The sequence below is a fragment of the Lithobates pipiens genome, unplaced genomic scaffold (genome assembly GCF_037356315.1).
Source record: "Lithobates pipiens isolate NorthernLeopardFrog02 unplaced genomic scaffold, aLitPip1_a1.2 Scaffold_18, whole genome shotgun sequence".
NCBI lineage: Eukaryota > Metazoa > Chordata > Amphibia > Anura > Ranidae > Lithobates > Lithobates pipiens.
Window position 1 is genome coordinate 201,659,687 of NW_027507758.1, and position 23,893 is coordinate 201,683,579.

At 43.0% G+C, this 23,893-nt stretch overlaps 1 protein-coding gene across 11 annotated transcripts in view; it reads left to right on the forward strand.

The window, feature by feature from the left end:
- The window catches only part of TBCE (tubulin folding cofactor E), a 969,060-nt gene that overhangs the window by 886,484 nt on the left and 58,683 nt on the right, over positions 1-23,893 (forward strand). For 10 of the 11 annotated variants that reach the window (XM_077486518.1, XM_077486519.1, XM_077486516.1 and 7 more), the window contains one exon: positions 14,099-14,190. The exons of the other annotated variant lie outside the window; for it this stretch is intronic. In XM_077486518.1, the coding sequence (XP_077342644.1) occupies positions 14,099-14,190 (92 nt within the window). The remainder of the gene's footprint in view (positions 1-14,098; positions 14,191-23,893) is intronic. 11 annotated transcript variants of the gene reach the window in all.

Genomic DNA, 23,893 nt, shown 5'->3' on the forward strand with positions numbered 1-23,893 from the left:
AGGACTTTCTGCCACTTATATGTGCCTCCTGTTGCTTTTCTTATTTTATCTTTAATAGTTCTGTTAATTTTCTCAACAATACCTGAACTTTGCGGGTGGTAAGGTATATGAAATTGCCAATCAATTTCAAGTGCTTTCACTAAATCTTGGCACACTTTTGAAATAAAGACAGGACCATTAACAGAATTTATTTGTGGCGGGCATCCCCATCTAGGGATAATTTCCTGCATGAGATTTTTTTACAATTGTTTGTACTAACATAGCACAGGATGCCAAAGCTTTGAGACACGCCGGCATGCCCTGTACTGGCATTGGCACTACTCTTGAAAAAAATGCAATATGGTGGAGTTTTCCTCTGTGTTCCTGCGCCAGGACTCCCGCCATTGTTTTGCAATTGTCCCTGGCAAACAAGTGAAACATCTTGCCATAATTGGGCAATTCGAGGCCAGTACCAGTTACCATCGTTTCAGCCAAAACTGCTGGTAGGACCCCGTTCCCCTTAAGGTACACAAATCCATCACACATTTCTTCTGTCCATTTTACGCAATCTGGCATGTCTGAGCCTGTGGCTTGCCTCAGGAGGTTATCATAGAAAGAGAAATCAGGTATCCATTGGCAGCAGTAACCAGTCATACCAAGAAAAGAGCATATCTTTCTGTCAGTGGGTGGGGCAGACCCATGAGAGCCTCAGCTTCTTTCTCCTTTTGTGAGGGTAAAAACCAAGGTATTCAACAGTCTCTTGACACCATTGCAATTTCTTTTTAGAGACCTTGTAACCATTTTATGACCGTCTCTGCTGCCGCACAACGGGGCGATGTCTCACTGCCTGTGATTAGCGCAGTGCTGCGCCGACTTCCTGTCGGACTCTGCACGTGAACCATGCAAACACGCCTGAGCTCATCCTTACGGGAAACAAGCTTTGAGTGTGTTCATAAGATCTCTGTGTTTATTGAATACAACGGTAGTATATATACTAGTAAAAATACATGTCTAATGCCACATACACACGATCAGACTATCTGGCGGACTTAGTCTGGCGGACAAACCGCCGGAAAGTCTGCCAAATTTCCAAACGAGCAGACCTGCCCACACACAGGACTTTTCCGGGGGACTAGGTCCGATGGACCTAGTCCACCAGACTATCCGCCACACTTTTGAAATGAACGGACTTGCCCACACACGGAAGAAAGTCCGTTCATTTTGAACGTGGTTTCAGGTAGCCGGGACTAGCGAAGGAAGTCAATGTCGGCGGCGAGATTGACGCGTCGCTGGCCCCGTCACCTGGTATGGACCTTAAAGGGGAAGCCCTACGCTGAAAAAATGACATGGGGATCCCCAAGGTCCATATAAAACCCTTATCTGAGCACGCAACCCGGCCGGTCAGGAAAGGGGTGGGGACAATCGAGCGCCCCCCCCCCCCTCCTGAGCCGTACCAGGCCGCTTGCCCTCAACATGGGGGGTGCTTTGGGGAAGGAGGGGCTATGAGATGACCAGTATGAGAGAGTGAGAGTGATAACACCAAATTTAACACACCTGCCGCCCATTCACACCTAAGACCTTGTAATACTAACTAGTCACATGACACTGGGAAGGGAAAATGGCTCATTGGGCTCCATTTGGACATTTTCACTTAGGGGTGTACTCACTTTTGTTGCCAGCAGTTTAGACATTAATGGCTGCATGTTGAGTTATTTTGAGGGGACAGCAAATTTACACTGTGAGGCCGCGTACACACGGGCGGACTGTTCGCTGAACTTTGTCCGCTGAACAGTGTTTGGGCGGACAGTCCGCTCGTGTGTGGGCTTTCAGCGGACAGTTTCAGCGGACAGTTTGACGAACAAGGTTTTCCTGAATTTCCGAAAAACTGTCCGCTGAAACCTTGTTTTAGCGAACAGTCCGCTCGTGTGTAGGCTTGTTCGTCAAACTAAGTTCCGCGCATGCTCAGAAAGGATTTACACAAAGTTATAATGCAGTGTATAGGACGTCGTATTTTTCGTCCCCTCGTACGTGCCGTTCACGTCATCGCGCACGGTTTCAGCAAACTGTTCGTCCGTCGTGTGTGGCCATGTCCGTCCATGCTAATTTTGAGCGGACTGTTTGACGGACAAAGTTGGGCGAACAGTCCGCGCGTGTGTACGCGGCCTTATACAAGCTGTACACTCACTGCACTGTAGCAAAGTGTAATTTCTTCAGTGTTGTCAAATGAAAAGATATAGTAAAATATTTATAAACAATGTGAGGGGTGTACTCACCTTTGTAAGATACTGTATATATGTCATTAACAACAATAATTGGTAAACTTAAAGGTATTTTTACTTCTAATATGCTCTACATCAAAATAATATATTTTTTATCTTCTAACAGAATTACTATTGTGCCAGCATACACTGAAATAATGACATGGACTATAAAATATAATTTGAACACTTTTTATCATATACTTTTAAAAATAGCCAGAATAACAATTATTTTTAAAACTAGTTTTTCTATGGTAGTTGCCTAAAAAGAAACTTTGGACAGCCTTGCGTGGACGTGGATCAGCTGACCAAACAAGTCTTAAAGCTTTCTCCGTCCTTTTATTTAACAAACCAGAGATTGCAGGTTCTTTGGCTTTATGGCTTGAGTTCTACAAACAGTTTGAAATGTTTAAGGCCTGATAAGTCACTAAAAGTTTAGAAATAATTGAACTGTGCTCTCATTTTAGCTTTAGATCATGGGGATTATTCAATTAAGATGATGATTTTATTTCTTCCCCAAAAAGTTTAATGCCGCGTACACACGATCGGACTTTTCGACAGACTAGGTCCGACAGTCTTTTCGACGGACTTTGCAGTGGAGGTCCATTGGACTTTCAAACGAACGGACTTGCCCACACACCATCACTTCAAAAGTCTGCCGGTTTCAAATGCGGTGATGTACAGCACGTACAACGGGACTAGAAAAAGGAAGTTCAAGCCCCAGTACACCACCCTTTGAGCACCTTCTGCTAATCTTGTGTTTATCTTGTGTTAGTAAAAGTTTAGTTAGAGATGATTTGCGCTTTTCAGACTTCAGCTTATTTCGATAGTTTTCTGCGGTTCAGTTTGTGGGGTTTGTATCTTGTTTTCAGTGCGTGTTGGTCAGTTCCTACCTGTATATAAGGCTGTTCTGGTCCGCTCATTCCTGTTCTTGCAGGTCGCTCTTCACAGACCTTGCTGTTCTTCAGTGCGTTCGGTTAAGTTTGTTTGACCAGTCGACCGTTTTGAAGCCATGGTGCGTGGACATACTCGTTCTCGAGTTCGTGCTGTGTGGGTGCTTGGTGTTGGGGTTAATACTTTGACCTGAGCCCAGTCCATGAACAGGGCACGGAGAATGTGGAGAATGGGTGAAGAATTGGCTGTGCCAGCGTGACCAATTCTCACATATGCCTTTGCTTCGTGAAATCCGTGAGAATAATCATGAGGATTTCAGGAATTTCAGGATGACGAACCCCGTTTTTCACCATCTGCTGGCTTTGCTGACCCCTTATATCAGCAGGCAGGATACCTGCATGTGGCAAGCCATCATTCCGGAGCAGAGGCTAGTTGCTACTTTGCGGTACTTGGCGACAGGGAGAAGCCTTCAGGACCTAAAGTTCACGACAGGCATCTCCCCCCAGGCTCTGGGGATCATTATTCCAGAGACCTGTTCTGCCATTATTCAGGTCCTGCAGAAGGACTATATTAAGGTAAGTTTTACCCTTTAACATTACATTATATGTATTTAATGTTTGCTAATGTCTTGGATTAATTTCATCATTACCTATTTACCATGATTGGAATATGCTGTGAATGTCCCCTTTATCTTCATGCATGCATGTTTTTTTTATATACTCCTTTTGTGGCCTACATGCATATTTGCCTTCACTAACCTCCACAGCATGCAATTCTGGGCCCATATACACATATATCCTAGTCCCTTTAACAATATTGTCCGCTCCATTATACTGCTTTCCCTGAACCACGCCTTCAAATGTCTCCAAGTGTAATGTGTGGTCTTAAAATAATATAGATTTCTCCCCCAACCCCTCAAATGTCTTCAAGTGTAATGGGTGGTCTTAAAATCATTTAGAACCCTCCCCCACCCCATACAATTTTTTCAATGGGCCATCAGAGGGGGTGAGGAATCTGATAAGTGGGCCTTATCTTTTTTTTTTTTAAATATTACTTCTAAAAAATGTTATACTGCTGTTTTTTTTTTTTTCTTGTTTGCCTCCACAGTTTTCTTTCACGCCACAGGAATGGCAGACTGTGGCCTTCCAGTTCGCTGAACGTTGGGACTTTCCCAACTATGGAGGGGTGAAACTACGGGAAGCATGTTCGCATTGTGCCACCACCCCATTCGGGGTCTTACTACTTCAATTACAAGGGGTTCCATAGTGTAGTGTTGATGGCGGTGGTGTCAGTACAATATGAGTTTATGTACGTGGACGTGGGGAAGAACGGTCAGATGGAGGAGTCTTTGCCCAAATGGGGTTCTGCCAATGTCTCCAAACTGGTGGCCTGGGATTGCCAGCTGATGCCGAGAACATTGAGGGACTCCCCTTTTTTTTTAATCGCAGATGAAGCCTTCGGTCTGGGCGAGCACCTGATGAGGCCGTTCCCCCAAAGGACCCTCACCCCGGAGAGGAGGGTTTTTAACTACCGGCTGGCCAGAGTGAGAAGAGTTGTGGAGAATACATTTGGGATAATAGTCAGCCGGTTCCGTTTGTTTCTCTCAGCCATCAATATGGCGGACTATAAAATCAATCACATAATCCTATGCTGTTGCATACTCCATAATTTTTTACACAAACATTCTCAAACATACCTAACTTCAGTTGGGCCTGAGCCCGGACTTTCAGAATCTGTACTCACAGGCCTGGATACTGGCCGTACTGGCTTGGCCCCCCAAACCGCCCATCAAGTGAGGGACAGATATGTCAATTATTTTAATGGTAGGGGGGCCATTGCAATGCCAGAACATATTTAACATTTCCATTAATAAATCTTTTTTTATGATAAAATCTCGAGTTTTTCTTCTTCTTTGCTTTTCTTTTTGGCTGTCTCCTAGGTTCTCCTAGTGCATTTGTAGTGCCAAGTGGATTTCCCTCTAGTAAATAAGCCCCTTTGTCACTGAAAGCACAAAATTAATTACAAAACTGGCATTGTGGAATACTCAAGAAGAAGCCACACACATTGTTGTCATTTAACATTTTTATTACTGTGTGCACATTCAAACGTGCAGTTTTTTAAAACGTCATTCAATGTTTTTTGTGGGCTTTATATTTTTTTTACTCAATATAAAAAAATATATATATTTTTTTGGTAAACAATATATATATATTTTTTTGGTATTTTCTGCATTATTTTTTTTTTATTATTTGTATTTTAAAACAGTTTTTTTTTTTTATAAAACTATAACATACCCAACTCTGGGTCTTACAAAGTTCAACACGTAAAAAACAAATTTTGAAGATGCACACAAATTGGGAGTCCAAATGGGTAATGTCTCCCATCATGGGGGAATCAATGGACGTGTTTTGTGGGTGCAATCCCTTCCTCTCACCTACTAGCATTATGAGGAAAGTGTTGCAAACACAAAACGCGTACATTGAGATCCCCTGATGGCAGATAGCACATGTTGACACACTGTGTGCATCTTCAAAATTTGGCGTTTAAAATCGTAAAAATATAAAAAAAAGAATAATGTTCTCATTTACCAAGGAAATGAAGAACATGATCAATTGGGTTTTAGGGAAAAAGGGATTAGGTTCTCCCCAAAACATTGATCATGTTCTTCATTTCCTGCTGCATTGTGTCCAGCCGAGTTCTCATGCTGTCTATCGCATCTCATCAATGTGCCCATTCCAGGCCATGATCTGCCCAATTAATCTTTGGGCGCTGTCTGTAAAAAAATGGGTCTGCCGCTTGCCCTTCCACAACCAGAACATCACCTAAAATATTAGAAAAAAAGATGTATTTAGCAATATGCAGGCATAAATAGATTACCTTAATCTCGGGTGTCAGACACTCACCTGGTGTGGTGCACATCTCACACACTTCCTCCACCTCTCCTTCCTCCAGATCCTTGGGTGGGCTCGGGCTAAGTACCCAATCAGGCTGGTGAGGTTGGGGAGTCTTGGAATCCTCTGACTGTTGTCTGAGTATTTTCTCCCCTATGAGAATGAAACCAAAGGTATACTTAGCACACTGATATTTGAGTCCAGAAATACGAATATGAAACATTGCTTTGAAGTGGTGTACAATTTTCTGTTTGTGAAAAGATCCAAGTTGAAGACATGAAAAATTCCCTTTTAACCAAATTGCAATACTTACCTTTTTTGGTGAAGTTTCACAGATGGAGACACCTCAAGCATCCACTGGAGCCCCTGTGCGGGTTAGCCTAAAAAATGTTTTATGGTCTCTCACACTACAATAGTGCTCTTTAGTCCAGATGTTGAAACAGCTGCTGTATCCTCTCCTTATATTATACTGAATCAAGTTTTAAAATCATTCTAGTTTCAAATACATCTATGCAACAATATCCTAAACTTCTTTTAATAAGAGAAATTATCCAGACCAAAATGCAGTTATAACCCTGTACCAGCTAAATACATTGTATGTATTGGAAAACAAACGATATTTACAGACATTGTATGTATTGGCAAACAAACGATATTTACGAACGATCATATAAACGGAACAGTATAAACGAAAAGCACATGGATCAGCATGCAAGTTAAGTATCCGTATAAGAACACACAGCAAGTACTTACTTTTTTTAAGCACCTTCTTGATTCTTCGAAACTGATCCGGCTCCCTCGTTTTAAGGTCGGACCAGTGCTTTCTTAATTGGTCTTTAGCCCGTCGTACCCCAAATTGCTGCTCCAGAGTGGTCATAACTGAGGACATTATTTGGTCCTTCCGCAAATTGGGTCATGGGTACGGACCATTTTTGCCATCATAGTCCTCCCTCCTCAAGATGTCCACCATCACCACCATTTCCTCAAAGGCGATGTTGATGGCCTTAAATCTCATCCTGGATCTAGATGTTTGGGGTTCCGGGCTTTCCTCCACGCTAGTTCCTGATAATGTCTCTGCCATCTTTATGTATATGCTTCCACTGCAAAACGAAAAGAGAAGGGGTGGGGAAAATTCATTACAAGGAACATCAGGGGCGGGTGACATGGGCAACGCAGACAGAGCTTGACACATGCACAGTGTAAATAACGCTAGTACGCTGATGTACGCATGTCCAAATGGAAGTAGCGAACGTCCTAAACAAAGGTAAGATTTAAACTTGGCCCATCACTGTGGTCTATACTGCTTCAAAATTTAGGCCTATATTGAGATAAGATACTGAGAGTTTGGACTGACATAGGTGTTTTTGTTTCTTATGTGTGTGTGTTGCGTGTGTGTGCCCTATATTGGGATAAAGATAATACTGTGAGTTTGGACGGACATTAGTGTTTTTGTCTTGTGTATTGTCTTTCAGAAAAAAATGACTCCCTTTAAGGAGGAAGAATTTATGAGTAATTTTATTGACCTATATGAAGCTAATAAAAACCTGTGGGAGGTCAAGCACCCCTTGTATTTCAATAAACAAGCAAGGAAGGCAACACTGGGGACATTTCTGGAGTTTGTCAAGACTCCCCCAGGCAGACATTAAGTTTGTGGGCACTAAAATTGGGATCTTACGTAAATATTTATAGGCGGGAGCACAACAAGATACAGAAGTCCCTCAAATCAGGAGCAGCAGCAGATAAGGTTTATGTCCCTAAGCTGTGGTACTACAACAAACTCCATTTTCTCGACCAGACGGAAGCGAGGCAATCGCTTTTGACCCTTCCCTCCACCCTTGCCTCCAACCCAGCTGAGTTGTCCCAGGAAGAACCGGGCCCTTCCATCCTTGAAGAAGTGGATGCGCCCAGCTGAAGCCAGGTATATTTTTTGGGGGGGGGGAAATATTGATTGTTCCTAATATTAATGATGTAAACTAAAATGTTTGAATTGCTTACAAATCAATGATTTAATCCCAAAAATTATTATGTATACATATCACTAGAGAGTAGTGGCCAAACATGTGGTTAAAATATTGGTGAACAGCTTGAAAAATGCTGGGGTCAAAATGATAGCCTGTTCTATTTGTTTAAAATTCAATTTGCAAGTCATAAGCTAAAAATTGTTTGTGTTTGATGAAGCAAAAAATATAATATACAACTGTCCCTTTTCTTCTAAACAGGATGAGCTCAGCCAGGAGGAGGCTGTGCCCAGTGGTCGAGAGGAGGAGGCCGGGACTAGTGGTAGAAAGGAGGAGGCCGGGACCAGTGGCAGGCAGGAGGTGGGTGGGCCCAGTAGGAGCCTCACAGAATGCCAGGTGCCTCCCCTCCGCCTTCCCACCAGAAGGCCCAGGAAGATGACAACTGAGGAGGAATCGCTTGCCCTCATTTGGGAAGCCAGCCTGTTCCTCACTACTCCCTCAATGCTGAAGAGGTCTATGGTACATATTTGGCCACCAGGTTGATGGAGCTGGAGAAGGGCCAACGCCTCCCTTTTTCTGAGGCCCTTCATCTTTATAATGAAGCCCCTACTCCTCCTCCTCCTGCCACAAGTACACCACCAGAGGCACAGCCTCCAAGGAAGCCTGCAGAGAAGCGTGGAGGGAAGGCTGCAGGGCAGCGTGGAGTGAAGGCTGCACAAATGAGTCGGAAGTGATTGCCTGGCTTCAGTCTGGTTTGACAAAAGATGCAGCCTGTGGTAGTACCACAGCCTGGGGACATAGATGTCATCTGCTGCTGTTCCTGATCTCTGGGAGTCCTGGACCAGATTAGCTTCCTATTATATTGACTCCGCAAGATCCCAATTTTGTTGGCCATTGACTTGATGTGTGCCCTGGGTGACAAAAGGCTTCACAAATTCCAAAAGTGTCTCCAGTGTTGCCTTGCTCTTTATTTTGTTAACCATAATAAATGGAAATTTTATTTAAAAAAAAAATGTAATGTTTTTTTATTCAAAAAGGACAGTTTGTTTGTGAGTAGGCAGGTACATGCCAAAAAGACTATGGGGGTTATTTGGCAAATTAATGTTGCACTACAAGTGCAAAGTGCACTTGAAATTGCACTGCAAGTGCACTTGGAAGTGCAGTCACTGTAAATCTGAGGGATAGATCTGAAATGAGGGGAAGCGCTGCTGATTTTATTATCCAATCACGTGCAAGCTAAAATTTATAAATAATTTTTTTTGCTTGCATGTGGCCCTTGGATCCACAGCGAATGCACTTCCAAGTGCTCTATCAGTGCAATTTAAGTGCACTTTGCACTTGTAGTGCTAAATGAATTTGCCTTTTGTAATTAAACCCCCCTATAGCAAATTAACCAGGGACAACAACCTCATTAAGGTTCATAAAAAAATAGAAGATAATAATGTTATTGTGGTAACTTGAAACCCCCCAAAAAAATTAAAATGGAAATCACTAGATTTTTTTTTTTTAGATTTTTTTTAAAAATTGGAAAATATATATTGTTGAAATCTAAAATTATAAAAGATGAGTCTATAAAAGAATTGTAAACATTATTTATGGGGATGTGGCTTTTAAAAACTAGAATATTAGTCATGAGATGAGGATAAATAATGAAGAAAGAAGTTTGTGAGAACTCATTGTGAATATAAGCAGAAAAACAACTTCATTATTCTAGCATTATAAAGAAGAAAAGAATGCGCTATGTTAAAAAATCACAGAATTAGCAGCGTGAGGAATGCGCTAGCTTCAGTACGAACGCTAGTTTTACCAGACCGTCTTGTACTTGCTTCAGAGCATGCATCATTTTTGGTCCGCTGCACTAGCACACAGGCGACCGGTTTGCACGCTAGAAAGCCGAATCCGTCGGACAGATTTGAAACATGTTTGATTTCTAGGTCCGTCAGACTTTTGGGAAGAAAAAGACCCTGGAGCCCACGCACGTTCAAATTGTCCGACGGATTCCGGTCCGCCGGACCAAGTCTGCCGGAAAGTCTGATCGTGTGTATGCTGCATAACAGTATGTTGTCTATTTGGGAAAAGTTTGGCAGCAGTGCACTATGTATATCACATTTTAAGCTGGGTTCACACCATTGCGAATCGGATGCTGGGGCCGCATCCAATTCACAATAGCAGGAGATTTTGACCCGCTCTCTATGGAGCCGGTTCACATATCTCTGCAGCAAGGGTGTGGGTGATATAGGACAAGCATTGTTTTAATCATATTTTGTTCTGTATATATGTTTGTTTATTTATGAATATACCAGGAGGACATTGTTTAGCCCATGTGCACTTCCTGGTAATATTATGTACATTGTGCAATCTATGAATAAAAATTGTATATTATTGTGTCCATTTGTGTCTGGAGTTGATGGTCATTTAAAATCCCACCCACTCAGGGGTAAGCCTTTTTTTTGATAAGTATTTAGGGATTGGACCACTTCACCGTTATTTGACCCATTTTCAGTTATTTTCTCATTTATATCTCTGCAGCAGGTTCAGTGTGTTTCACACAAAAACGCTGTACATCTTTTGGTCCATTTCAGGTCTCAATTCAGCCCAAAATTTGGGCTGAAATCAGACGTGAAACAGTGAACCAGGACGCCCCAGACCCCTGCTGTGAAACAGATGTGGTGATGGTGTAAACTCAGCCTATGTTGAAAGGAACATTCCTGTCTGCATTATAAATTCCAGGTGGGGAAAACTGGCAAACAGATGAACTCAGACATGAAAAGCCTGAATCCCAAGGAATGTTTTTTTGCACCAGGAGGTGTTTTGCCAGATATATCTCTAATGCACATCTGTTGGCATGTTGTTTAAATGAAAAAGTCAACTGTTTTGTTTCAAGAACAAAAATACTGTTGGCAGGCTTGGCAGATGCTCTCATGGGTCTGAGAAGATTGTTGCCAGAGCAGGACTACACATTCTACTAGGGCATTTTTTTGGGGAGTTTTTTTGACCTTCTGCTATCAAGTTTTACTGTCAGATTGCAAGGTAGACCCAGCCATCCTTACAAATCTTTATGAGGGTGATGTGATTACATCATCTTTGGCCCCAAGGTCTGGTAGGTGATGGGTAATAGCAAAATAAAATTTTACAAAATATAAAATTTAACGTTTGAACCCACTTGTTTCCTGAATGCAAATTCTTTTTTACGAATAGTGCAAAAAATAAATATTTTATTGAAGAGCTTCAGAAATTCAATGAAAGTTACAATTCCATCCTTGTTAACATACCAATATTTTTGGATGCTGAGGCCACTTATGAAGGCACGAAAAAGATTTCAAACACAGTAGAGTTCATACAAAATACAAATATTTTTCAGACAGATACTCCATCATGAACCCAAATCGTCCTCGGCTCAGGAGTTTCCCCACCAGTTCTCCCCAGTTAAACATTTCTGCTTGTCCTGTCTAATATCCCTGGCCCACCTACATAGGGGCCCAGGGAGAGCCCCCGCTGGTCGGGGGCTCCTACATGGAACCCCCCCTCACTGGAAAATGGTGGAGGTCGGGAGGGCGACACCCTTGGATGACCCCCCTCCCCCTCCCTTAGCTCTCCATCTACCCCTTCATATCCCCCCCCCTAGTCACTTCCCTCTAAGATACTCCCCCTCCTCCCTTTATTTTTTTTCTCTTTTCTTTGTGTTTTCTTTTTTCAGTTTTTTCCCTATTGACGACTGACGTTCTTTAGCCCTTGACTACCCTGACCTAGACGACTATCTACATTTCTACTCTTTTTACCTACCGAGACAGATGATATAAAAAAAATTTTTTCCACCTAAAGTCTCCTAATCTGATTACCGAAATGCAGTTTTTAACCACTTGCCGCCCGCCCTATAGGGAATTGACGGTGGCAAAGTGGTTTCATAATCCTGACCGGACGTCATATGACGTGATCAGGATTATGAGCCGCTGCGCGCACCCGGGGGCACGCATCGCGGCGATCGTTGTTGCGGGGTGTCAGTCTGACACCCGGCAACTACGATCTCGGTAAAGAGTCTCCGACGGAGACTCTTTACCATGTGATCAGCCGTGTCCAATCACGGCTGATCACAGTGTAAATGGGAAGAGCCGGTGATCGGCTTTTCCTCACTCGCGTCAGTCAGACGCGAGTAGAGGAGAGCCGATCGGCTGCTCCTCTGACAGGGGGGGTCTGTGCTGATCGATTATCAGCACAGCCCCCCCGAGGATGCCCACACTGGACCACCAGGGACGCCACTAGACCACCAGGGAAAAGGTAATAAAGGCCATAATCCTCCCTAGACCACCAGGGATGCCAGTCAGCACAATGGGTGCCAATCAGTGCCCATAATGGATGCCAATCAGTGCCCACAATGGGCATCACTGATTGGCATGCATTATTGTTTGGCACTGATTGGCATCCATTACTATAACACCGATGCCGCCTATGAGTGCCCACCTGTGCCGCCTGAGTGCCCACCTGTGCCGACTATGAGTGCCCACCTGTGCCGCCTATGAGTGCCCACCTGTGCCGCCTATGAGTGCCCACCTGTGCCGCCTATGAGTGCCCACCTGTGCCGCCTATCCATGCCCACCTGTGCCGCCTATCCATGCCCACCTGTGCCGCCTATCCATGCCCACCTGTGCCGCCTATCCATGCCCATCCATGCCGCCCATCCGTGCCAGCTATCAGTGCCAATTTGTGCCACCTATCAGTGTCCGTCCGTGTCGCCCATCCGTGTCGCCCATCCGTGTCGCCCATCAGTGCCACTTCATTGGTGCCACATTGGTGCCCATCAGTGCCGCTTATCAGTGCCCATCAGTGTAGCCCCATCAGTGCCCATCAGTGTAGGAGAAAACTTACTTATTTACAAAGTTTTGAAACTGAAACAAAAAAAAACATTTTTTTTTCAAAATTTTCGCTATTTTTTTATTTGTAGCGCAAAAAATAAAAACCGTAGAGGTGATCAAATACCACCAAAAGAAAGCTCTATTTGTGGGAAAAAAATGATAAAAATTTCATTTGGGTACAGTGTAGCATGACCGCGCAATTGTCATTCAAAGTGCGACAGCGCTGAAAGCTCAAAATTGGTCTGGGCAGGAAGGTGTTTAAGTGCCCTGTATTGAAGTGGTTAAGCTTCATACCCTGAAAAACATATGAATGACAGATGCATTGAGAGACTCAGCCTACCAATACAAAGTGGAGACATATAAAGTTGGTAAAATACCAGTACACCCTGTTAATTACTCCTACAAATGTTTGCTATGTATATACATTGTCAGTTCATTTCTATGATACTTCTGTATTTTCATTTTATTTTCAATAAAATTCTTTCATGAAAAAAAAAAAAGAATACAAATATTTAGTGAACAAAATGGTTATAGTTTAAGGATCTTAAATGCCAAAATTACAAACATTTATGATATTAGAAAAATAGAAAAAGGTGAACAAACATGTAAAAGTGCATTGATTATCAAAAAAAAATTCATAGATGCAGGAAAAGAATGTCCTTTAACCACTTCAACCCCGGAAGATTTTACCCCCTTAATGACCAGAGAATTTTTTTGCGATACGGCATTACATCGCTTTAACTGACAATTGTGCAGTCGTGTGATGCTGTACCCAAACAAAATTTTTCCCCACAAATAGAGCTCTTTTTTGGTGGTATTTTATCACCTCTGCGGTTTTTATTTTTTGCGCTATAAACAAAAAATGATCGACAATTTTGAAAAAAAAGCAATATTTTTTACTTTTTGCTATAGTAAATATCCCCAAAAAATATATACATTTCTTCCTCAGTTTAGGCTGATATGTATTTTTCTACTTATTTTGTGTAAAAAAAATTGCCATAAGTGTATATTGATTGGTTTGCGCAAAAGTTATAGCGTGAGGCGGTTGGCAAGCGATTAAAAATGTTCCTGCAATCATTAAGGGTTTTGTTAAATTTCCATATTTATTTGTTACTTCAATAAAAATATTGAAAAGTAAAAAAAAAAATTCCATATTTAGAAGAAAGTCAAGTCTTTGTACCTTTTTATTATCCAAGGTTTTGAAACTGAATTGTAAGCTAAGGAAAATGTTCCTATTACAGAAATAAGCTTTATGTTCATTATTTTAGATTCTATGTCTGTTCAGAAGTTAAAGGGGTTGCTGTTTCGTCTACTGAAGGTGCCAGGTTCTGAGTTAAAACTTACATACGAAAGTTCTAAGGTAAGTAGCATATAATCATAACCTTCTTTAATTATGCCATTTTTGAGTACTAACAAACACTGAAAACTGTAGAAAAGAAAAGCCTTGATCTACACCTCCTGGACCCTGGCCATGACATAATCCTTTAGTTGGCTTCACGCTTATGCATTGAGCTACCGTGCCAATAATTTTGTGTTGTGGCACACATTAACACACCATCATGCCTTGTGGTGCACTGCCTCAGGAAAAATAAGAGAAGCGAGTTTCCTCATCCATTGTGGTACATTTGCAATTCTCTCACCAAAATGCACATTAACGTGTGACAGAATGTTCATTAAAGCACAAACCTGGAAAGATGTAAATGGGACCCTAGGCTGACGCTTACACTCAACCTTTTTAAATATTGAGCTCTGAAGTCTAACCAAGTGAACATCAAACTTCTCTTAGCCCCTGTACACACGGTCGGAGATTCCCACAACCAAATCCGTCGGATTTTGCCTGTCGGATTTTGTCCGGCGGATCTTGTCCGAAACTGTTGCATACACATGGTCGGACAAAGTTGCGAAAAAATCCGATCTTTCAGAACGTGATGACGTAATTTCGTTACGATGGGACTACATTCAGGCTAGTAGCCAATAGCTTTGATGTAGGAATTTGATCTGAGCATGCGTGGCACTTGGTCCGATCAAAATTCTCTACACATGATCGGAGTATGTCCGATCGAACCAGTTGGTCGGGAAATATTTCCAACATGTTGGAAAATTGGGTCCGACGGATATTCCGACGGAATCAGTCCGATGCATACCACACACAGTCGGATTATCAGACGACACGGTCCGATAGGACACATTCCGACGGATTCTCAGACCGTGTGTACAAGGGCTTACACTTAATATACCCTGATCCCAACCCTTAACTACCAAAAACCCTAAGCCACTAAATTAAGACGTGGGGCTGGCTTGTAATGTTGCTTTGGGCACTGGATCCTGTGTTAGCCACAGGGTGCTATACAGGTCCAGAACTATGGTCTGCCTGTAGCAGAACTCTGTCCCTGAGGCCTCCGTTGGGGGTACACCCAGTGTATAGAGTAAAGTCAGGATGGTGTCTGGTTCCTTAACCTCTGCTTAAAAGGAACAGATCTGCAGTAGACATGTGCGGTTCATTTCAATCCAAATCCATAATTTGGAGGAATTTAAAAATTTTTAGAAAGTCGGATTTATCCGAATTACAATAGTAATGAATTTAAATGAACCCAAAATAAAGAAACTAAATTAGTCTGAAATCCAAGTCAAAGTCAAAACCAGGAATAGAATAAAATAGAATAGAAAAAAATAATACAGAAGAGAAAATAGAATAGAAAATAAGGGAATAGAAAGAAATAGAAAAAAAAAGAAAGAATAGAACAGACTAGAAATATAAAGAATAGAATAGGAAATAGAGTAAAACACAACAAAATAGAAGAGAATAGAATAAAATAGAATAGAAATTAAAGGAATAGAATATAACAAAATAAAATTGAATATAACCGTCTTCCGAAATTCGAACTTTGAAATGAATGAATTTGATTAGAATATAATAGAAAGGAATAAACCAAGCCTACAGCTATACTACACAAATTCCGTCAGTTTTATGATGCCTTATACAGTCAAGTACCTTCCGTGCCCACTTCAGCTATTTTAGCAGAACTCCAGTGTCATTCTCTTCCCACTCTTTCTCCTCAGGAGGTGGAGGCTTCCGTTTCCACCCTTGAAATTGAACATACCATAAGCTCTTTCCCCACTGCTATGTCTCCGGGCTGGATGGTGTCCTGGGAGACTGGTATAAGATGTATGCTAAGCTTCTGGCTCCAGTTTGGATAGTGATGATCTGCCCCTTCTATATATTGATTCCAAAACCTGGGAAAGATCCCAAATAATGTGCCCTCCTATAGGCCAATATCCCTCCCTTTTGAATTATGATCTTAAAATCCTAACTAAGGTCCTTGCCACCAGGTTGATAAAGGTCCTATCCCCCTTAGTAGACATTGAACAAACTGCCCTTATGCCTAATATATACACCGATATCAATCCTTGTAGGGTATTTACCCACTTCCAGTTTCACTCCTATGATTCTCAGAGACGGGTGCTGGTGGCCTTGGATATCAAAAAGGCCTTTGACTGTGTGAGTTGCCAATATATGTCAGTGGTGTTGCAGGCTCTGGGATTTGGCCCCCTATTTTTAAAATGTATTAAACTTTTGTATAAGTCCCTGGAAGCCCAGATTAAACTGGGGACATGCTTTCCTCTGCCTTTCAAGTCTGGAGGGGTACACACCAGGGTACCCCCTGCCCACAAACCTGTTTGCTTTGGTGATGGAGCCCCTTGCCTCTGCCTTATGACAGTCAGGTGCCGTGCATGGCATTCTTATTAGAACCACAATGGAGAAACTGGCTTTATACACTGATGATTTAGTCTTTGTGGTAGTGCCCCACCATCTGAAGGATGCAAGGTTCTCAACCAGGCAGGCTGAGGGGCTCCAGGGGATTTGCTCATTTAGGAGGAAACTGGATTTTCAGTTTCCTTGTTGTTTAGTTAAATCCATTTTGGGAGCTGGAGCCCGGGGATTTTGTAGTGATCCGGGTGGGATGAAATTCCCAGTCCTGGGTCCTGATTTTGCGATCCACCAGCACACTGGCGTGTGTGGGTCTATTTGTAGACACATGACCATGGTTCTGGGCTCCACCCTCCTGAAGAGTCCAGGCGAGCAAGGGAGAAGCATACATGTCTGCGTAGTATAGTCAGACAGAGGGCCCAACCGTGTGGGCTGAGCAGCACGAAAGCTGCAAAAGAGGTACAGTTTGTGTACAGGAACTCTGTTAGAGGGCCAAAGCATAAAGCCTGAGCAGCGGCCCTGCTGAAGAGCCAAGTGGCTCGGTATTTTCTGTTTGATTATTGCTGTGAAGTTGAAACCCCTGTGTGGGCAACCCTGGATGGGCATATATTTCTTTTTTTTTTTTTGTTTTTTTTTGTTTAATAAACGTGGGCCAAAAAGCCCTTAAATGGCACAACTGGACTCAACTCGCTGGTAGGCTCTACACGGCAGCTAAAAAACTCCAATATTACATCTTATTCTTCAACAAACCAAGACCTTCACTATGTGAAGCCTTAACCATTCCTTCTTGTTTTGATGACTTTTCCCAGCTCAAGAGTTAACTGGGAAAAAAGTCCCTCATGTTGCCCATTGATCAGGAGGCCCGTAAGGTGCCTGACCTTTCTGCCCCTCTACCCTGGATGTCCTCTCTACGTTATCTTGGCATTATCATCACTCCTGATTTTACTGAGTATGGTAAACTGAATTCGTATCCTCTGCTGAACATGTTCAAACATAGAATGAAGGCTTTGGGAAATTTTCCCCTTACACTCATTGGTAAAATCAACTTGCTCATATGAAAATTCTTCCTGTCATACTGTATGTCCTACACCACTCCCCAATTTGGATACCGAAAGCCTTCTTTAAAAAGTATGACTCCACGATCTCATCTTCCCTCTGGCACTCCAAGATTTGGTAAATTGACCCTTCGTAGGCAATAGATACAAGAGGGCTTGGCATGCCCAGATTTCAAGGCTATGTTTTTAGCGGGCCTACTCACACATGCCCATAATTGGATCATTTCTGGCAACTCCAATTGTTCAGTAATTCTGAAGGTGGCCTATTTAGGGTCGTATGAATCATTGAGGAATCTCCTTTACAGAGGCACCCGAGTATCATTCCCACTCATGTATTCTATGAGGGCTGTGGTCAGAGCATGGCAGCTTGCAATATGCAAGCACGGCGCTTCTGACCAGTTGCCCCCTGATACTCCTCTATGGCTCAACCCACTATTTCCAGAAGTTTTGTCTATACCTGACCCAAGAGCGTAGGCCTCTAGAGGAATTAAGATGCTTGACCATATTTTTAATGGGGGCACTCTTAGGTCCTTCGATGATTTAAAACATAGGTTTGGTCTCCCTAATTCCAAATTCTTCCGGTATTTGCAGCTCCGACCAGGCCTTCTCCTCTAAATTTGGATCCGCATGCCTGACCCTTGAAAGGTCTGATTTAGCATGCCTATTATGAGAGGATCTCATGTTTAAGTCCCTATCTCAGATTTACAAAGCCCTAATGCCTTTGATCTGTATTAGACTGTAGGGCCTTTGTGATAAGTGGCGGGCAGACATTCCAGATACGAACATGGAAGATTGGGAGGACATGTGGGAATACCCCTTTGTGCAATTGGTATTGGTCAAAGATCGGTTAATCCAGTTTAAATTACTACACAGAGCTTACTTCACACCCCATTGTTTGAATAGAGATCATCCCTATTGTTGGACATGTACTCACACTTAGCCCTTGTACACACAGTCGGAGATTCCGTCGGAATGTGTCCGATCGGAGCGGTTTGTCGGATATTCCGACTGTGTGTGGTATGCTTCGGACTGTTTCCGTCGGAATATCCGTCGGACCAAATTTTCCAACTTGCTGGAAATATTTTCCAACAAACTGCTCCGATCGGACATACTCCGATCATGTGTAGCCTACTCCGACGGACAAGGTGCCACGCATGCTCACATTCAAATTCCGACACGGAAGCGCTCGTTCAGGTAAAACTACTGCTCGTAATCGATATAGCACATTCATCACGCTGCAATGTTAAAAATTCTTTCATGAAGCGCATTCTCTTGTTCTTTACAATGCTGCAAGAAGGAACTTCTTTTGATGCTCATAGTCACACACACTTCTCCCAAACGTATTTCCTGACTTTTTTAACCATTTCGGAAATACAATTTTGGATTTCGTCACAAATACACAATTCTAGATTTTGTTTATTCTTTTTTGGATGCATTTTTTTTTCCCTAAACATCTCCTTTTTTGTCAGTTTGCTAATTTCTCCATTTTTTAGGGTGTTTTTTGTGTGTTAACTTACCACAACAACATTATTGTATTTTTGATATTTTGTTTTTATTTTTTAATCTACAGGAGGTTGGTTAGTTTTGGTGCCCCTTGTTATTCATGTCACTTTGTTTTGGGAAATGTACCTGCCTGCTCACAAATAAACTGGCCTTTTGGAAGGAAAACACATACGCAAGTATTTCTTCAAACAAAAAATACCTTTATTTCGGTGTCAGTAACAGATAAAGAGGGAGGCAGCGATGTTGAAACTGGGGAGATTAGCGAAGCTTTTGGCCCCCAGGGCACACATCAACTATTTAAACGCAAAAATTGGGGGCCTGAGGAATACATATCTGAGGGAGAGAAGTCTGGTCCTGAAGTCCATGAAACCCGGAACAGCAGCAGATGACATCTATGTTCCCAGGCTGTGGTACTACAACAAGCTGCATCTTCTGTCAGACCAGACTGAACCCAGGTCATCACTCTCTGGTCTTCCTTCCACGCTTCCTTCCAGGCTGTGGCTGTGGTGCTGGAGGTGTGGCAGAAGGAGGAGGAGGAGCAGGGGCATGGGCCAAACCACACAAGTGTGTTTCTTGTGTCATTTGGCCCAACAGACCCTTGTTGAGGGTGTGTATAATAACCTCCTTACACAAGAGCTGTTGCCCCTGCTCCATTATATCAAGCTTGCACGCAACCAAGGCGGCAAAGGCCTCTTGGTAGGTGGGTTTTGCTTGGAGGGCCGCAGAAGCCTCACCAATCAGCCTCAGGGCCGACTCCTCAACATTCCCCCCCTTTCCCGCCCTTTTGCGTGGAAGGCGGAGGGGAGGGACCTGGCATTCAGTGAGGGTCCTTTGGCCGCCACTGCCTGGCTGCCGCTTACCCCCGCCTCCTCCTGGCTGCCACTTCCACAGCCACCTCCTGGCTGCTGCATTCCACACCCTCCTGATCCTGGCTGAGTTCTTCCTGTGTATGAAAAAGGGACATAGTTTGAGTTTTTGGTTCATCAAACACACACAATTTTCACATCAACACTGTTGCAAATTGTTAGCCAAAAGAAAAGACTATCATTCTGTGCCCAACATTTTTCTTTCTTTTCCCAAAGGTTTTGGCGACTACTGTCTATTGATATGTGAAACACTTTCAAATCTCAGCAATTAGTGAGCAAAAATCAAGTTAACATCATTCATTTTTACTCCCAAAATATGTGCAACAATACTATACCTGGCTCAAGCTGGGCTCCCACAGTTCTTCCTGAGTGGAAGGCCCAGGTTGGGCGTCGGAAGACTCATCAGGTGTGGAATGGAGCATAGGACGCGTGGAAGGAAGAGTAGAGAGGGATTCTCTGACCTCAGCCTGGTCTGACAGAAAATGCATCCTGTCATAATACCACAGGGTGGGAACATAAACGCCATCTGCTGAAGCTCCAGATTGCATGGACTTCAGCATCTTGGTCCTCTCCCTCATATATGAACTCCTGAGGCTACCAATTTTCTTTTTTAAATAGTTGACGTCTGCCCTGGGGACCACCGGCTTCACAAACTCAACCAGTTTCAACATTGCTGCCTGCCTCTTTTGACTGTTACTATATTGTGGGTGTGTTGTTTGCCACAGGCAGGGCATGTCTCTGTATTTATCGATGAACAGAGGGAGGAAACTGTGATCATTGAAACCGTCCATAATCTCTGCGAGACACAACACAAGACAAACCCTAATGTCAGGCTAAACTCCACTAATGCAGGCCTCAATCTAGAAGCAGTATAGCCTAGTGATGTACCAAGTTCAAAATTTTACCTTTGTTTGCACGTTCGTCGCATCAGCTTCTCCCTCTGTTCACCGATCGTACGGACGACACACGCGTGTTGCGTTTTATATACAGTGTGCATGCGTGAAACTCCGCCCGCCCCTGGCGTTCTTTCTAGACTATTCCCCGCCCCTTCGCTCCTGACGCAGTGGGGAGAGCACATGGCGGAGAGAACGCAGGTACGCACTAATAATAGTTCCACTAACGAGAAGGAGGGTGAGGAGAGCCCGGAGCCTGAAACGTCCCGATCCTGGAAGAGAATATTTAAGGCCTCAAATATGTCTTTTGGAGAGATGTTGGAGATGGTGGACATATTGAACAGGACCGACTATGATGGGAGATATGGACCTTACCCAAACTCAAATATCAGAAAGGCCAAGATCATGAATAAAGTTGTGAAGAGTCTTCATAAGAATTTTGGGGTACGCCAATCCAAGGATCAACTGAGAAAACGCTGGTCAGACCTGAAACTGAGGGAGCACGAGTAGTACATAAGGATCAAGCATGTTCTTGACAAAAGTAAGTAGTTGTCGTGTGTTCATATGATTATTATTGCTTGCATCCTGCTCCATGTGCTTTGATTTCATGTTGTGCAGTTTAAAATGGCCACTTTCAAGTTCATGGTTTCATTCATTCGTAGGAAACATCGTTCTGCAGGTAAGTATTCCAGCTGAACACAGTTTCCCCAATAATGTTCTGACCTTGAAGCTCTGCCAAAAGAAACAATTGTACAACACTTCCAAACAATGTTTCATATTCCTAATTCTGCCCTCTGTGTGCTAATTATTCTTTTTTTTTCATTCTCATAGGGGAGAGAAGACTCGGCAAGTATGAGGACACCAGGGACTCCACCCCTCCCAAGAAGGCCAAATTCCAAAACCAGAGGAGCAGGAGGAGGAGGAAGGAGAGATCGTTGAGGTTGGACAAATTGTCACCACAACAGGTGAGTGTCTGAGAACACAGCTTCCGGTAAGCTCATCAATGTATCTCATCATATTTTTATTACATGGTGTGTTTTTTTGCTTTGTTTTGTAGGTGATGTGGAAGAAGATTCCGGTTTTACCAGTGAAAGTGCCCAGATCCTGATTGTGGAGCTAATGGGGTGCAATCGGGATTTGGAAAATATACAGTAAAACATCAATGATGTTAAAAATAAAATGAAGAACATCATTGATGTTTTGGGGAGAGTGTGAAACATAAAAAACTAGATAGAGTTTTAGTTTTGCGATTTTAAAACACAACTATTGTATTTATCGAAATTACAAATTTGGAAGATGTACAGTGTGTAAACATGTACTATCTCCCATCATGGGGATCAATGTACGTGTTTTGTGTAAAGTGGCTGAGATGAAGGGGTTGCAGCCCCAAAGCATGTACATTGATCCCCCATGATGGGAGATAGCACATGTTGACACACTGTGTGCATCTTCCAAATTTGAATTTTCCAGGGGTGACACCCTATGTGATGAAGGCAATATCAGCCCAGTTTGTACATACTCATGTCTGATATTGTCTTCACTTTTCAAAGTTGAACTTTGTAAGTTCCTGTGTTCTGTATTTTACGCTTTGATACATGCCTGATTACTCAAAAACACCAAGTAAACAAAAATTAGCTGAAAGTCTGTTTTTGATACACACAATTTCTTGTTTTGTTGTAAAAAAAACATTTCTAAACGCACATGTGAATGTGCTTGCATTAAAAAGTTTAATTATCAACAATGTGTGGCTTCCTTTTTCATTGCGCCAAACATGTATTTGGAGTAAAATTTTAGTTTGCGGTGAGAATGGGTGTTATTTACTAAAGGCAACTGCACTTTGCACTCCAAAAGCAGTTTCTGGTGTACTTTTGCAGTGCACTTGTAGTGCATAGCGGAGGTGCCTTTAGTAAAAAAACACCCACAGTGATGTGTAAATTTGTACAATCATGCCATTTTCCTGCCATGGTGCTGAAAATGAGCACGATTGTGGTCAGTAATGCACTACATACATTAGTTACCAAAAACAAGGTGTGTGTGTGTAGCAGACCCACAACAAAATAAGCTTATCTGAAGAAGAGACTGTCCCCTCATCTCGCTCAGAACTTGGGTTTGCACTGTTGTTGAAAAAGCCACAACTTGAAAAAACATAAATATACCTAGGAGACACCTAAAACCAAGCCAAGCAGTAAATGAAGGAGTTTCAAAGAAAAAATTATTTTGAAAATGCCTCTCAGACATTGTCTGGCATATCAATGGCCCCCCTACCCACAAAGTAGTCCATGTATTGTGATCTAACCTCACGGGCGCTTTGGGGGGGGGCAAGCCAGGATGAGCAGGTTCAAGGCCCGTGAGGTTAACTTCATTTTCCAGCAAGTCTGCTTCTTGTTGGCCAACTGAGACCGCATAGTTCGCAGAAATTTTTTTAAGAAAATTGTACAGAACACAGCACGCCAGCACTATGTGATTGAGTTTGTATTCCGCCATGTGAATAGGCGTAAGAAAAAGGCGGAACCGGTTGGCCAGTATACCAAAAGTGTTCTCCACCACTCTTCGGGCTCTGGACAGGCGGAAATTAAAAATCCTCTGGTCTAGGGTGAGGGTCCTCATCGGGAAAGGCCGCATCAGATGGTTAGCCAGGGCAAACGCCTCATCTGCGACAAAGACGAACGGGAGTCCTTCCTGATTCTTCTCTGGGGGTGGCAAGCCCAGACTGCCACTCTGGAGACGCCAGTAGAACTCCGTCCGTGCGAAGACTCCACCATCCAACATCCATCCATTTTGCCCCACGTCCACATACAAAAACTCATATGTCGCAGACACCACCGCCAACATCACGATACTGTTAAACCCCTTGTAGTTAAAATAGTATGGCCCTGAGTTGGGTGGTGGGACTATGCGGACGTGCTTCCCATCTATTGCTCCTCCACAATTGGGAAAGTCCCAACGACTGGCAAAGTGGGAGGCCACAGTCTGCCATTCCTGTGGCGTTGAAGGACACTGTGGAGTGAAACAAGAACCAAAATTTGTAATTTGACAA